The sequence below is a fragment of the Schistocerca nitens genome, chromosome 5, assembly GCF_023898315.1.
Source record: "Schistocerca nitens isolate TAMUIC-IGC-003100 chromosome 5, iqSchNite1.1, whole genome shotgun sequence".
NCBI lineage: Eukaryota > Metazoa > Arthropoda > Insecta > Orthoptera > Acrididae > Schistocerca > Schistocerca nitens.
Genome location: NC_064618.1, coordinates 848421501 through 848438958, shown reverse-complemented (window position 1 = coordinate 848438958; position 17458 = coordinate 848421501). Strand labels below are relative to the sequence as shown.

Below are 17458 nucleotides of genomic sequence, written 5' to 3'. Positions count from 1 at the left end.
GTGAGAGGTAATCTAAGCCCTGGCGGAGAATGTAATTCATTTGCTCCAATACTGAGTTACGACGGGAATGCTCCTCTGTGGCTGGATGGTGGAACTTTGGTAGGTAGTAGGAGACTGGAAAGATAAGGCACAGTAGATTTGTTTTTGTACAAGATGGGGAGGATATTTTTTAGTTATGTTGGATTTTTTGTTACTAGTGTCCTGTTATAGTAATTCTTTCTCTCTCACTCTCTCTAAAAAAAAAAATCAGTATTAAATGTCTTTTGAAATGGTGACAGATAGCTTCACCTTTACCCTGAATTATTGGCTGTAAGGACGTGAGGTACAAAGTGTCAAATGAGATGCCAGAGCTTTCCACTGTCTGCAGTGCCTTAGCAAAGCGGGTAGTGCTTGCTATCCAAATTCTAAAGAAACAGAGATTTCTGCATAACAGGTGTAAAACAAAGTGTAGGGCTATAAATAGATGCTGAATGAAGCACATTTGGCTGTCGAGAGAGCAATGTGTGATGCTTCCAATGACTATTGTAGCAGAATATTGTCAAATGATACTTCACAAAACCCAAGGAAATTCTGGTCATATGTAAAGGCTGTTGTGGCACCGAAGCTAGTGTCCAGTCCATAGTGAATGAAAGAGGAACTGAAATTGAGGGTAACAAAGCAAAAGTTGAAATTATTAATTCCATTTTTAAATGTTCCTTTAGAAAGGAAAACCGAGGAGAAATGCCCCAATTTAATCTTTGTACCACTAAAAAGATGAGTGAAATAAGTATTAGTGCCAATAGGCCTGATGGAATCCCTGTCAGATTTGATGCTGAATTTGCAGCTGAGTTAGCCTTTCTTTTATCTATAATCTATCACAGATCCCTTGAACAAAAAACCGGGCCCAGTTCTTGGAAAAAATCACAGGTCACACCTTTCTACAAAAAGGGTAGCAAAAGTGTTCCACAAAACTACTGTCCAGCATCCTTGACATCAATTTGTTCTGAAAGCTTAGAGGGTATTCTGAGCTCAAACATAATGCGGGTATCTTGAACAGAGACCTCCTCAATGCCAACCAGCCTGGATTCTGAAAACATCAGTCATGTGCAACCCAACTCGCACTTTTTCCGCGTGATGTACTGAAAATCTTTCGATCAAGGCAGTTAGGTAGATGCAGTATATCTTGGTTTCTGAAAAGCATTTGAATCAGTACCGCACCTATACTTATTGTCAAAATTACAATCATATGGGGTACCAAGTGAAATTTGTGACTGGATTGAGAACTTATGGCAAGGAGGACACAGCATGTTATCTTGGATGGAGTGATTGTCAGATGTAGAAGTACCTTCAGATGTGCCCCAAGGAAGTGTGGGACCCTTGATATTCATGTTGTTTATCAGTGACCTTGCAGATAGTATTACTGGTAATCTCATACTTTTTGCAGATGATCCAGTTATCTGTGGTGAAGTACTGTCTGAGAGAAGCTGCATAAATATTTAGTCTGATCGTGGTAAGATTTCATAGTGGTGGAAACATTGGCAACTTGCTTTGGACATTCAGAAATGTTAAATTGTGCACTTCACCAAACAAAAAAACGTAGTATCCTATGACTATAATACCAGTGATTTACTGTTGAAATTGGCCAACTCATACGAATACCTGGGTGTAATGCTTTGTAGGATTTGAAATGAAATGACCTTATGGCCTCAGTCGGGGAAAGTGATAGACTTTGGTTTACTGGTAGAATACTGGGGAAGTGCAATCAGCCTACAAACAGTCAACACCGTTGACACTGATACTGATTTTAGTCATCTTTTCAGTGGCACGAGGATTAAAGTGGGGCATTTCTTCTGGTTTTTACTTTGCAAAGGAACATTTGAAAGCAGCGTTAGTCATTTCAGCCTTTACTTTGTTACCCTCAATTTCAGTTCCTGTCTCATTTTCTAGGGACTTGGCACTAACAGCCTTTACATGTGACCAGAATTTCTTTGGGTTTTGTGAAATATCATCCGACATTATTCTGCTACATTATTCATTGAAGGCATTATGCATTGCTCTCTTGACAGACAAATGATTTTCATCCACCATCTCTCTATCTATAGCCATACACTTTTACACTTGTTGTTGTTGTTGTGGTCTTCAGTCCTGAGACTGGTTTGATGCAGCTCTCAAGGCTAATCTATACTGTGCAAGCTCCTTCATCTCCCAGTACCTACCGCAACCTACATCCTTCTGAATCTGCTTAGTGTATTCATCTCTTGGTCTCCCTCTATGATTTTTACCTTCCACGCTGCCCTCCAATGCTAAATTTGTGATCCCTTGATGCCTCAGGACATGTCCTACCAACCGATCCCTTCTTCTAGTCAAGTTGTGCCACAACTTCTCTTCTCCCCAGTCCTATTCAATACTTCCTCATTAGTTACGTGATCTACCCACCTAATGTTCAACATTTTTCTGTAGCACCACATTTTGAAAGCTTCTATTCTCTTCTTGTCCAAACTATTTATTGTCCATGTTTCACTTCCATACATGGCTACACTCCATACAAATACTTTGAGAAACGACTTCCTGACACTTAAATCTATACTCGATTTCAACAAATTTCTCTTCTTCAGAAACACTTTCCTTGCCATTGCCAGTCTACATTTTATATCCCCTCTACTTCGACCATCATCCGTTATTTTGCTCCCCACATAGCAAAACTCCTTTACTACTTTAAGTGTCTCATTTCCTAATCTAATTCCCTCAGCATCACCCGACTTAATTCGACTACATTCCATTATCCTCGTTTTACTTTTGTTGATTTCATCTTATATCCTCCTTTCAAGACACTGTCCATTCCGTTCAACTGCTCTTCCAAGTCTTTTGCTGTCTCTGACAGAATTACAATGTCATCGCCGAACCTCAAAGTTTTTATTTCTTCTCCCTGGATTTTAATACCTACTCCAAATTTTTCTTTTGTTTCCTTTACTGCTTGCTCAATATACAGATTGAATAACATCGGGGAGAGGCTACAACACTGTCTTACTCCCTTCCCAACCTCTGCTTCCCTTTCATACCTCTCGACTCGTATGACTGCCATCTGGTTTCTGTACAAATTGTAAATAGCCTTTCGCTCCCTGTATTTTACCCCTGCCACCTTTAGAATTTGAAAGAGAGTATTCCAGTCAACATTGTCAAAAGCTTTCTCTAAGTCTACAAATGCTAGAAACGTAGGTTTGCCTTTCCTTAATCTTTCTTCTAAGATAAGTCGTAAGGTTAGTATTGCCTCACGTGTTCCAGCATTTCTACGGAATCCAAACTGATCTTCCCTGAGGTCGGCTTGTACCAGTTTTTCCATTCGTCTGTAAATAATTCACGTTAGTATTTTGCAGCTGTGACTTAGTAAACTGATAGTTCGGTAATTATCACATCTGTCAACACCTGCTTTCTTTGGGATTGGAATTATTATATTCTTCTTGAAGTCTGAGGGTATTTCGCCTGTCTCGTACATCTTGCTCAGCAGATGGTAGAGTTTTGTCAGGACTGGCTCTCCCAAGGCCGTCATTAGTTCTAATGGAATGTTGTCTACTCCCGGGGCCTTGTTTCGACTCAGGTCTTTCAGTGCTCTGTCAAACTCTTCACGCAGTATCGTATCTCCCATTTCATCTTCATCTACATCCTCTTCCATTTCCATAATATTGTCCTCAAGTACATCGCCCTTGTATAGACCCTCCATATACTCCTTCCACCTTTCTGCTTTCCCCTCTTTGCTTAGAACTGGGTTTCCATCTGAGCTCTTGATATTCATACAAGTGGCTCTCTTTTCTCCAAAGGTCTCTTTAATTTTCCTGCAGGCAGTATCTATCTTACCCCTAGTGAGATAAGCCTCTACTTCCTTATATTTGTTCTCTAGCCATGCCTGCTTAACCATTTTGCACTTCCTGTTGATCTCATTTTTGAGACATTTGTATTCCTTTTTGCCTGCTTCATTTACTGCATTTTTATATTTTCTCCTTTCATCAATTAAATTCAATGTTTCTTCTGTTACCCAAGGATTTCTACTAGCCCTCGTCTTTTTACCTACTTGATCCTGTGCTGCCTTTACTTCATCCCTCAGAGCTACCCATTCGTCTTCTACTGTATTTCTTTCCCCCATTCCTGTCAATTGTTCCCTTATGCTCTCCCTGAAACTCTGTACAACCTCTGGTTTAGTCAGTTTATCCAGGTCCCATACAATTTAAAACCTGGTTCCTAAATCTCTGTCTTACCATTATATAATCTATCTGATACCTTTTAGTATCTCCAGGATTCTTCCATGTATACAACCTTCTTTTACACTTACTACACAATAATCTCTGTTTCTTTAGAAGTTTTTTTCTGGTGACTGTATACTATGGAGGCTGCCTCCCATTATTACTGTTCTACTGGGTACATATCTATCCAGTGCATGGTCAACTATTCTTTTAAACTTGAGCAGTAGTTCCTCTAAATGCTCCTGCCCTATGCTGTAAGTTTCAAGTTCCTCATTGAGGTATGACTGTACTGATCTTTTGTCTAATTTACTGCACACATATATCTTTCTGCTTGTTTTAAATGTCCTTTGTACTTTGGTATACATTGTTGCCACAAACGTGTCATGGTCATTGATACCAGTTTCAATATGGACATTGTCAAAGAGGTCAGGTCAGTTTATTGCCATTAGACCCAATATATTTTCATCATGAGTGGGTTTCCAAACTACCTTTTCTAGTTAGTTTTCAGAGAAGGCAATTAATTATGTTTCAGAGGATGTCTTTATCACATTCCCACTAACAAAACTAATTTTCCCAATTGATTATTGGATGATTAAAGTCTGCACAAACGATTACAGCATAATTGGGGAGCTTATGTACAAGTGAACTGAGGCTTTCTCTAAAGTTTTTGGTTACATCAGGAGATGACTGGTGGGTGATAGAAGGATCCAATTACCATTTTATGTCTACCCTCGATACTCTGCTTACCCACTCTCACATGTAGCTTCAATTTGTTTCTCCGTGTGTTTGAGTTTCTCGTCTTCTCTGACAAATACAGCACATCCATTTCCCATTTGTCTATCCTTTCGATATACACTCCGAATTTCACCAAAAATCTCACGGCTATCAATTTCAGCTTTCAAACAACTTTATGTACCTAGTTTTACATGAGCTTCACTGCTTTTCAGGAGCGCTTCTAACTCGGGCACTGTATTGCAAATGATTTGTCAGTTTACCATTAGGATTTAAGTATTCGTGGGAGGCATTTCTTTTGGCCTTCTGGGTTTCATACAGCTATTGCTATCTGGATTGGATGGAGACTGGCCTAATCTAAAAAACCCTTGCGTGCACCCCACACACGGTAAGCTACCCGGGTAGCAGACCGTAACGTGCAGTGCACATCTGACCCATTTAGGGGGACTCTCCAGTTCTCAACCCTATGGCACAAGTCCAGAAAGTCAAAGCCTAGTTTGTCATAGAACCTTTGAAGTCCCTGTTTCAGTCCTTCCACATGGTTCAGAGCTAAAGGGTTGTGAACAGTTCTGGGGACTGTACGGGGGAGGGCAGCACTAATGGTCACAGCTTTGTTTGATCTGTGGGACTGTGTCACAGAGATACTGGAGGGACTGATCTGGAAGACTCTTGAAGATAGATGTAAACTAGCCCAAGAAAGTCTACTAACAAAGACTCAAGAACCGGCTTTAACTGATGACTTTAGGAGTATACTACAACCCCATGGGTATCAGTCACATAGGTATCGTAATGATAAGATTGGAATAATTACAGCATGCACAGAGGCATTCAAACAATCATTCTTCCTGCACTCTTTAAGTGAATGGAACCAGAAGAAATGGTAATAACTGGTGCAATGGGTCATACTCTCCATTGCGCACTGCACAATGGTTTGCAGAGTATAGATGAAGATGTAGAAATATCATATTTAAGTAGCAGTCACAGCTCCATTGTTGAACGTGAGTGTGCTGTTTGGGTGGCAGCTGCTTCATTTACAATAATTTTTATTTTCGATGCTACTTGGATGACAACTGTAGTGGACACATCACTGTAACAAGAGCATGTGTCTACAGTCTTTGGCTGAGGTGAAAGCTTCTCTTTGGGCAAGAGGTTAAAGAAGAACGAAACATTAGGTGTGGGAGAGCTGATGTTCACCATCCTATCACTATTTTCTTTGGTCTGCAGTGTAATAGTGCACTGGTTAAGTTAATTCTTCTAATCATCTTATAAAAGGGGTGATGTTATATAAGACTTGAAGTAGCAAGATAGAATTGATAGTGAAGAGAATTCACTACAGATCAGTAGCAGGCGCTTGAGGAAGGGGAAATCTCATAAATGTGATGACAATTTTGATTTCGGCTTTATGTCAACAAATAGCAATGGTAAAGAGAGGCATCTATGCGTATTGTGTCTGAAAATTTTAACAGAATAGTTTATGCTTCCAAGTAAGCTGAAATGATACTTACAAGTAAATCATTCAAACTCCACTGATAAAAATTAAAACTTTTTCAAGGCAGTTATTGGTACTATGTAATACTTTGTTGGCATCATAGAAGGTCAATAAGGAATTGTGAAGTGTAAACATTCTCGTCCCACTGCAGAGGAACACATTCTGTCAGCTACGCTAGATTTCATGAATGCTATGATGAGAGGTCAGTGGAGAAAGTTCCTCCAAATGTGCCTTTGTCTGATAATGCTGTCAGTTGCAGAATTTTAACTGAAAAAATGAAAGGAAATGTATTTGGATTGGTATTCAGTTAATCCAAGAGCAGCAAGAATAATACACACTTGGTTTTTTATTTGCAGTTCTTAGATAGTAATCCCATTGTGGAGGACCTTCTTTTTTGTTGAAGTGCTACAACAAGTGGGCTTATACAGCCTCAAACTTGTTAGAGATACTTATAACATTAATGTTTGCAAATTAATTGGGGTAGACAAAGTATGTTAGTATTTTTCTGTTGGTGACTGTTCAGTGTGTGATTGTTATGCAGGATAGCAGGCCGTTATTTGAAACAGAGCTTTGTATTCTGTATGTGCCTGTGGTTATCACGGAAGATTAGTCAAGAGATAACTCACTTTGATATGAAATATAGGTTTATATAAAAAACAATTATGCAAGTTACACATATCATGAGCAGAAAGTTCACGCCAGACAACTAGTCTGGAAAAAAAAAAAAAAAAAAAAAGGTTCCCAAAGATAGGGCGCTCTGCGCCAGAGACACCACATACCCCCCCTCCCCTCCCACCCTGATAGTGTAGAGCACGGCGGAGGGGAAGCTCATGGGATTAAGTCGTAATCTTGGTGCCTACTCGGTGTGTGTCGGCGGCGGCCGGCACAGAAAGTGGGGGCGGGGGTGTTGGTGTAGCTGCAGGCCGGTGGTTCCAACAGCTGCAAGTGAGAGGTGGCGGCAGGCAGAGATGAGTCAGCCAAAGGCAGGGCGGCTGCGTCGGTAGGAAGGTCACCATTGAGGGACCACGCCAGTTTAAGTTTTTTAACTGAGACTGTCCAGGGCTGTCCGTGAAGGTGGATGACAGATGTGTTGGTACTGCAGTGTAGCACACAGTGAGGGCTCGAATAGGGCGGGTGAAGGGCTGCCTGCACGTTGTCGTCCCGCAGCATAACAAAGTCGCATGTAGGTAGGTCCTTGTGGACGAACACTGGAGGAGTGGTGTGGGGGCAGGGCAGAGGGGTGTGAAGATGTGTGATGTACGTGCGGACATGCTTGGCCAGGGCAGGGAGATCCTCAGATGTGGCGGGAGGTGAGTCCTTGATGAACTCGGTGGGGAGAAGGAGTGGCTCGCCATACAGAACATTGGCAAGTGAGGCATTAAGATCTTCTTTATGAGGTGAGCAAATACCCAGCAGGACCCAGTTTGATAAGCATGTCTATATCACCACAGGTGATGAACAGTGAGGCAGAGAACTGCATAAGGCATTTGATTTGGATAGTATTGTTGGATCACTAATATCATGTCAACATTATATCACTGCAACAGTAGTTCAGTGTGTGATTATTTTTGCATCATATTAATTCAAGTGCTTATTTTATAGGTTATCCACAACCGGAGGTGAGCTGGACAAAGAATGGTCAGCCACTTATAGCCAAGGAAGGTTCTGTAAATATATCTTGGAAACTTAATAAAGCTCGTGTAGAACTCAAGAATGTTGGTGTGAAAGATGCTGGCAGGTATACCTGCACTGCCTCAAATAAGGCTGGCTCTGCTAGCAGTACAGCTGATGTTGTTGTTAAAAGTAAGTAAACCTGAAATGTATTCACGGATAAACTCAAACGACATTCTTGGCAAGAATAAATAAGACTGTAAAACTGCTATGTCTGTCCAGCTGTCTGAACACAATAATCTCCAAAACTATGCTAGGAAAATGATAGATTGCTACTCACCGTAAAGATGATACCTCGAGTTCCACACAGGCGGAGTGAAAAGATTGTTCCACATTTAGCTTATGGCCAAACCCTTCTTCAAAAAAGAAAACACAGAAATTCATACAAGTAAGCAGACCTCATGCATACTTCTGGCAGCTTGCTCTGAGCTGCTGGAGATAGTGGTCATGTGTGCTTTCTTGTATGACTGTGTGTGTTTTCTTTTCTGAAGAAAGCTTTGGCCAAAAGCTAAAAGTGTAACAATCTTTTCATTCTGCCTGTCTGCAACTCAAAAGTTTCATCTTTACGGTGAGTGGCAATCTATCATTTTCTTAATATTGTTGATATTCCAACCTGAATTTCTGTTGTCTGATTTAATCTGCAAAATTACTACATGAATTTTCATGGGGTTTTTACAGGTAACTTGAGCGTAGTTTGAGGCAATGTTTAGGCTCTATTTCATCAATATCAGAACGTGGAAAAAAATGTCAGAATTTGAAATTTTATTTAAAATCGGTGCTCAGCTTAGTAGTCTGGGTGTGTAATCATCACAGTGTAGGCCTACTACACCAAAGAATCATTAGATGGTGCTGTTAGTTTTGAAGTACACCAAAGAACTACTAAATGGAATTTTAGTGTTTTGTAACTCAGTGACAGATGTATTTTGGAAGTCTAAGAGGTGTGTTCAAAAAATTGGGGAAATATGTCCACAAAATGTTTCTACACCTAACTTTTACTTATTGTGCATGGTCTCCTGTGAAATACTCTCCTCCATAATTGATACACCACTCGCAATGCTGTTTCCATTTCCAGAAGCAGTCTTGGTTTGCATCTGGCTGGATCACACGAAACGCCATCTGTGAATTTTCTTTTATCTTGTGTATTGTTGCAAATCTTCATCCATTCAATGGGGTTTTCAACTTGGAAATAAAAGAAAAAGTCTGCCTAGCCAGATCTGGAGACTACGGAGGATGAGGCAGCACAGTGATTTTATTTTTCGTGCAATAGTCCAGGCATGAATGTGCGAGTGTTTTATTGTGACGCAAGAGCCATGAATTGTCTTGCCACATTTCTGGCCATTTCTGTCTCGCATTTTCTAAAAGGCATCACAACACATCCCTATAGTACCATCAATTAACAGTTTGTCCCTGTGGCACGAATTCATGATGAACTAATTGTTTAAAGTCAAAGAAAACTATCAGCATGGCTTTGATATTTGACCTAACCTGAAAAGCTCTTTTGGTCTTGGAGCACTTTCCCAACCCATTGTGAAGACTGAACCTCAGCCTCAACATCATAACTTTAGACCCATGTCTAGTCACCAGTTATGATTCTCTTAAGGAACATCTCATTCTATTTGTGCAATCCAAAAGCTCTTTATAGATTGTGAGGTGAAGATCTTGACTCATGAGCCATGGGATAAACTTGGTGGAAATACAATGCATACTAAGGTGCTTTGTTAGGATTTCATGACAACTGAAATGTTACATTCTTCTGCAATCTCTCGGACAGTCAGTCTTCAGTTGGCACACACAATTTTGTTGACATTCCTGACATGAGCGTCATTGGTAGATGTCAAAGGACATTCTGAACGACTGTTGTCTTTAATTTTGGTCCAGCCATTTTTAAACCATGTGGACCATTGTAACACCAAATACAGCTTAAGCACTCATCATTACAGGCTCCCTGCATCATTTGGTGTTTGTCTGTAAAGCTTTTCTTGATTTTTCAAGCAAAATTTAATGCAGATGTGTTGCTCCTCTAACTCTGCCATCTCGAAATTCACAGTGTGTGTCACACAACACTCTACTCAATACAGCACCGAACAATAACTAACAGACATAGAATAATGAAACTTCCAGCAATTACACATTAAATACAGGCATGTGCAGGGATGCCAACTACATTTTGCTCCAGCACACCAAAGACTCAAAGTTACGAATGTCCTGGAATTTTTTGAATGGACCTCATATGACGGTGGCAGAATTACGTGCCACAATCTTAAATTTGTGAATACTAGTTAACAGCAAATTTTCTAAAAGACTGAGGACAGTCCTGTCTCAGGAATCCAATTAAGATATTGGTGAGAGTTGCTGCAGCTTGAGAACATCAGGCTTTAATTTGCTCTTTGGAAACTTCCTCCGAAAGCGAGGTTCGATGTGACTCCGATCGCGAGGATCATACTTCATCTCAACCCTCAGAACACTTTGTTCACTGGGGCTTAAAGTTACTTCTCTCTGGTGTAACATCATATAAGTGGAATTTTTGATGGGAAGTGGTGTAGACAAGTGGGTTTTTATTGCCCAAATCCTGTTTGTTCCTAACAATTTACCATTTTGCTTTAAGCATATACAAATCTGTGTGAGCTTATGTTATGCCATGACTGTAAACAACACACCATTTTGCTTTAAGCATGTACAAATCTGTGTGAGCTTATGTTATGCCATGACTGTAAACAACACACAAGGCCAGATTTTGCTTTTTTTAGACTTGCACTGTAGTGCCAAATGATTTTTCATATATCCAACTCTGTGTGACTCTTTACTGTGTTAGTGAAGCAAATGAACAGTTTATTTATGTCGCCAATCATACTACTTAAAACATTGTATACAAATAAGCTTTATAAGTCAAAATTAAATTCCAATGATGGAAAACCTAGGATGGAATAATGAAGATATCTTTCAAAAGAAAATGAGAGGTGCATCATAATTCAAAGGACAATAACAGTCGAGATGCAGATTTTCACTACATTTAATACTTTAAAGCACTGCGGGATGTCATGAGGCAAAATAAAACTATGCATTACACCAAAAGAATAAAAAGTTCTTAGAAGAATATTATAAAAGTGTGGTCTGTTATAAAGATAGCAGCAGAGAAGAAAGAGAGTTCTTTGGGTATCAAATCCATTATGTTGTAAAATGAAACTATTAGTGATACAAAACAATGCATAAAAGTTAATTTAATTGGCACGAGGAAGCATGCAGAAATTTTGGAAGCTGCTGTTCTGAAACATTGCTGTCACATGAAACCCCACGATACAGACAAGAAAGAGATTTAATGAATTAAATGGTTCACTGAGGAGAAAATTAATTAAATGAACATGGTTTATTCTTGTGCGTTTTAGTTTATTGAATCACAACAGTGACATGATATTAAAATTTTGTTGGCAATCATTGCTCTAGATAGTATATAACTACTATGACAAGTTATATGGTTTTTCTCATTTTTGTTCGAGAACTTTATAGATGCAGAAAAAATTTAATACCCCTCTATACATGAGCCTAATACAGCAGCTTGTGAAGGCCTTATCCAAACATGGTTAATGTTTCAAGTATCTCTATGAAAACACACACACACCACAAGTGTTCACAGGTGCATACATGCACCTGGACCTGATACATGTGCCCAATATGTGTGGAGACAGAATGGTACAAATTCGTAGTAGTATTGTCTGTTTATAAGCCAGAGGGGAATGGATTGTGGCAGCTGTGATGAGAGATGATGTTTGGAACAGGAAGTTGTAATGAAATACTGGGGACTGGAAGGAGCAGACATAGATTTTGTAAAGACCGTGCCAAATGACATATTAATTATATTACAAAGCACAAAACTGAGGGGATGCAACAGTATGTGTGTGTGTAACAGAGAGAGAGGGAGAAATAAAGAGGGGCATGGGGTGTACAGTATAGTGACAGATTAGGAATGAGGTGGAAAATGACAGGAGAGGAAAAGGTAAATGATAAGTTAATGGATGTGGAGTCAGTTGAGGGTTGGGAGTAGTGGAGGTCTAGGCCAGGGGGCCTGTTGTAGGTCAGTTACCACCTGTGCTATTCGAGAAGCTGGTGCTGGGGGAGGAGGAAGAGAGAGAATCCTTGTGGCACAGGTACTGAAACAGCTGGTGAAGTTATTGGAGTGTAGTGCATTCAGAAGCCAGTTAGATGGGCCTGTGATTAGCCACTATGTAGCAGTGACTCATTAACAGCATGGACTACCAATAATTAACACCACCTCTGCCATGCACGTCACAGTGGTTTGCAGAATATAGATGTAGATTCTTCTGCAATAAAAGGTTATTAAACAAAGTAGTGACCTTATGAAGATATCAGCAATGGTCAGGGGAATATTATTGTTTTTGTGTTTTGTGCACTGACATTAGCATTCATCCCTTATGAGATAATTTTGTACAAAAATAACCTGATATGTAATTAATGTGCTCTGTGTTGGCAGAAACTGTCTTCCCTCCTGTGTTTGGTCGACGTTTGCAAGCCCAGGTGGTCAAAGTTGGCGACAGAGTGGTAATGGAAGTTGAAGTAACAGGGACTCCAGAACCAGTGATTACTTGGATGAAAGACGGAGAAATAATAAAATCTGGAGATCAATATCGGCTCAAGTCACAAGGCAACTGCCATTCTCTTATCATCGAGAAAGGTGAGCATATCTTAAACCTCTAGTATTAGGGTCATTCAAAAAGATATGAGCGGGAGGCTGTAAAATGAAAACCTCTGAAGGCGTCGTAATGCCACTGCCTGTGGAAGAAAGTGTGGTCCCTCTAAGAGCGCTGAGGCCCCAGACTCGATGCCACAGGGATGGGGGTGTGCACCCACGTGGCGGTAGAGCGAGCATTCTCATGCATCAACCATCCACTGTACTCAGTAGTGCTGAAAGTGGAGAAATGAGGGCTCCAAAAGAAGAGCAAAGGGGGTAGTGTATTTTCTGTCAACAGAAGGTATGTGGGGAACAGAAATTCATCAAAGAATGGCACAAGTGAACAGAGAGCACTGAACATCTGTTGCAATTCTGACACTCGGTCTGACCTGTGGGGCAGTGCCTGCCACCATAACTCACCAGTCATCAATAGTGAGGGGGAACCTACCTGTTGGACAATGGCACAGTAATGTAGTGTGGCATTCCAACTTATATGTCATCGGCCAATGACATCCGTACTTCCCTGAATTATTTGTGCCATACCTTGACCCTTGCAATGGACATGCAGTGCTCTTCATACACTTGTGCCATTCTTTGATGAATTTCCATTCTCCACACTCCTGCTGTTAGGAAACACACTACGACCATTTGATTTTCTTTTTAAGATTCCATTTGTCTGTTTTTAGCACAACTGAGGGCAGTAGATGGCCGACATATGTGCGTGCACCCTTTGTTTTCGTGTCTGTGTTCACCCATGTCGCTCTAGCAGCAAATTTGGGGCTTCAGTGCTCTTACAGTGATCATAACTTCTTCCATAGGCAGTGGCATTACAGTCCCTTTATTAGTTGTTCATTATACAGTCTCCAGGTTGTTTCTTTTCAAATGATCCTAATATATACTGCCACTTATCATTGCTAAACATATTTATCTGTGGACTGACACAGTTTCCTGTTCTCCAGAAATGATTTGGCAACATATTACACCTGCAAATGCTCGAGCTCCCAGAAGTTACAGATAATTTTTGAGAGCTTGTTTTTCCATTTGTTTCCAAATTGGCTGCAAAGGACAATCATGGGAGCAATATCCCCAGTTTAGCAATCTTTTCTGCCCAGGTTCAATTTGAAAATGTTCTGTAAATAAGTTTCATTTTGGCATTTGGTACTACTTTCATGCATTACGTTTTAAATGAAGTTCAAAATGACACTCTTCAGCAACTTGTAATATATTTCAAGTAGTTGTAGGTTATATGCTTGTAGTCTTTCTTTGAGATAGGTTGAACTTCCTAAGATTCTTATTGTCATAATTTAACTGTCAATGTTTTTTGTTTTGGGTAGACTTCAATTGTCATTGTAATGTACTGTCATCTACTCGTCCCAGTTTACCTGGAAATTAAATCACAAATCAATGCATATGAAATACTGGATTTCAAAATAGTTTAAAGCTTAGCCCACATCAGGATTGATTGTTAGATGTCTGAATAAAATCAGAATCGGCACTGCTGTGATTCAGCCCTGCAACATGTTCTCATGTTTCCAGGGTGTATTGCAGGTCTAAAGTGTTACAGAATTTGAGTCCCATCGAAAGCAGATTCTCTGAAATAGTGTTGTGCAGCATTGCAAGTGTGGGCATATTCAGAGGAAGTTTGGCCCAGCCTTGCACATAGTTGTCAATGCCACTGTATCAACTAACGTGGTTGTGCTTTATATTTTCCAACATGTGAATGACTGAAACTATTTTGAAACTAATTGAAGATCTTCAAATGAACAGCTGCTTGTGGCATATTACACACATTGAAAACAGAAAGCACAACAAATAAGGACAGACATTAAAATATTTGTCAGAAAAGTTTGGCATTTCAGTAGTGGAAACGGAGAAGAAAGTCCCACGTTGCAAAGCCAATTTGGTGGGAATCCTGGAAATTAGGCAAAACCAGGAAGAGTGGTACTTCTCCTAAAAAATGTTCTTGGTTCGCATATGACACACTCATGTTTAAAAATTTGTCCAATACTTATTATGTTACATAATTTACTATTGTTCTGTTCCATTATTGTGTGTTTCTTATACATCATGCTTCACTACAATTACATACCTACAATGTATAAATAATAAATAATGCAATTTCAAATCTATGTTAGAAAAAATATGAGAAATTTTCCACTTACCTTGATGTATGCATTCAAAACACTTATGATGGCTTCACATTCTTCTGGGACAAATAAAGATATACTTTGTTTATAAATCTTGAAAGTATATGTGAGACTTGTAAAAGAATCTCCACTGTAAGCCTCAAGACTGGTGAAAGCAATATTCTAGCACACGATGGAAAATCCAGGCTGGAATGACAGTGTTATGAAAAGGATAGATTGCTATTCAACATATAGTGAAGATTGATGAAGGTTTCTCGGGTCTCCAGCCGGGTGGTAGCGTTGATATCTCGCGACGTTTCGGGAAGTGTCATACTACCCATCTTCTGGCGAAGTGTCGAGATTCGCGGAGAGCGGGCTATTTATATGCGCGGTCACCCCCCTCCACTAGACCTCGGGTGGCTGCGGTGGACCAGCGGCATGCGTGCGGTGGTGGGGATGTCAGTCGCCCCCGGTGGCCGCGTTCGGATCTCGGTGTAAGCATTCTGTTTGCGTCAGCGGCGGAGGACATTGACGGGCGCGCTCCCGACGGATTGCCGCTATCACCGGGTTCCATGCTGCGCTGAGTTGGTATCCCACGTCTCTATTGACCAGATTCTTGTGAATCCTTATTTCTATGGATTCTTGATCATGCTTTCCCAAAAGAACACACCTTCAACTTCGAAAACACGAAGGTACTGTGCCGAGCATCTGGCTTTTGGGAAAGCGTGATCAAAGAATCCATAGAAATAAGGATTCACGAGAATCTGGTCAATAGAGACGAGGGATACCAACTCAGCACAGCATGGAACCCGGCGATAGCGGCAATCCGTCGGGAGCGCGCCCGTCAATGTCCTCCGCCGCTGACGCAAACAGAATGCTTACACCGAGTATAGTTGCCGGGGGCGACCGCCATCCCCACCACCGCGCCCACGCCGCTGGTCCACCGCAGCCACCTGAGGTCTAGTGGAGGGGGGTGACTGCGCATATAAATAGCCCGCTCTCCGCGAATCTCGACACTTCGCCAGAAGATGGGTAGTATGACACTCCCCGAAACGTCGCGAGATATCAATGCTACCACCCGGCTGGAGACCCGAGAAACCTTCATCAATAGTTTACGCCGGGAAAGCCTACAGTCACATACAGTGAAGATGTTGAGTCGCAGACAGGCACAACAGAAAGACTGCTAAACAAGTAAGCTTTTGGGAAAAAAGCCTTCTTCTGAATAAATTCAATTCAGAAGAAGGCCTTTTGTGTAAAAGCTTACTTGTTTAGCAGTCCTTTTGTTGTGCCTATCTGTGACTCAACAGCTTCACTATATGGTGAGTAGCAATTTATTCTTTGCATAATATTCAAATCAAAATTCTAATTTCATATTTTGTTTACTGATCTCGCATCCAACCGTTTGTGGAAGGTGTTCAAAATCACTAGTGTTATCTTTAAAAGATTCACAATCCCACTGCCATCTTCCAGTTTTAATGTATCCAAGGGATCATGGCATGGTTCACTGGTAGCAATGAATAGCTTTTATATCCACCATCTTTTCCATTTTCATTTATTTCAGAAGTAAAATTGAAACTGAGGGCCTGCATAGGCTCCCTTGTAGTGTGGAGAATACTCTTGGTTCTGGGGCTGTCCCTGAACAGATTTGAGGCATTGAATCGGGGCAGTCCCACAGTAAAGACCCACATCATTGTACTAGGCTTAAAACTCAGAGCATATTCTAAAGTGTTAAAACATTGAAGTAACTTTTCCGTGTGACTTGAATGAGGGTAAGGATTTATATATGTAGTTCTGTATCATTACATCTCTCTATATTGTAATGGTTCTCCAGGCCCCTATTATAACATGAAACAGAGCCATAAAACTTGTATTATTATTGTATGTGTTGTGACTCACCGATCATTCAAAATGCCGCCGCGCAATTACGCGCGTCCTCTACGTGCGGCGCTGTCTGCCAGCCATGCAGCAGCTGCGTCACCTAAGCGGCCAGCCGAGCAGCGGTCGCTAGACTGGGACTCAGTGCTCATTCGAATGCTAACATGTACACATGTCTTGCTTGTCAACTTACTCTGTGACTTATATGTGTTGTGTTGTTCTGAAATATATTTGTTAAACTTGACGTTATAACAATTGGCGACGAGGTAGTGGATTTTTCCTTTTCACCATTGACCCACAGGGTTCCATGGCTACTGTCGAGCAACTATTGCAAAATCTCCTTGAACAGCAAACGCTTCTAACAGCGGCGATTCACGATTTTGTCGCAGCGTCAAATGCGGGGTGTTTCTCGTTGTTGGCTGTACCTCCTTTTCCTCCTTACGACGAGACAGCGGAAGACTGGTCTGATTATGAAAAACGTCTTTGACAGCACTTCTTGACATTTCATGTCACGGACGAACAACCATGTAAGTCTCTGTTCCTTTCCTGGATTTCACCTCAAATGTATCGGTTGTTCTCGCAATTGGCTCCTTTGAAGGATCCTGCATCTTTGCCCCTTGCTGAAATGTGCTCACTTATGTCTGTCTATTTTCAAAAGCAAACGCGT

General features: G+C 40.8%; 1 protein-coding gene across 1 annotated transcript in view; it reads left to right on the top strand.

Moving 5' to 3' along the window:
- LOC126259316 (titin homolog) overlaps positions 1-17458 on the top strand; it is a 951541-nt gene that overhangs the window by 867185 nt on the left and 66898 nt on the right. The window contains exons 41-42 of the mRNA XM_049955994.1: positions 8038-8238; positions 12593-12793. Coding sequence (XP_049811951.1) covers positions 8038-8238; positions 12593-12793 — 402 coding nt within the window. The remainder of the gene's footprint in view (positions 1-8037; positions 8239-12592; positions 12794-17458) is intronic.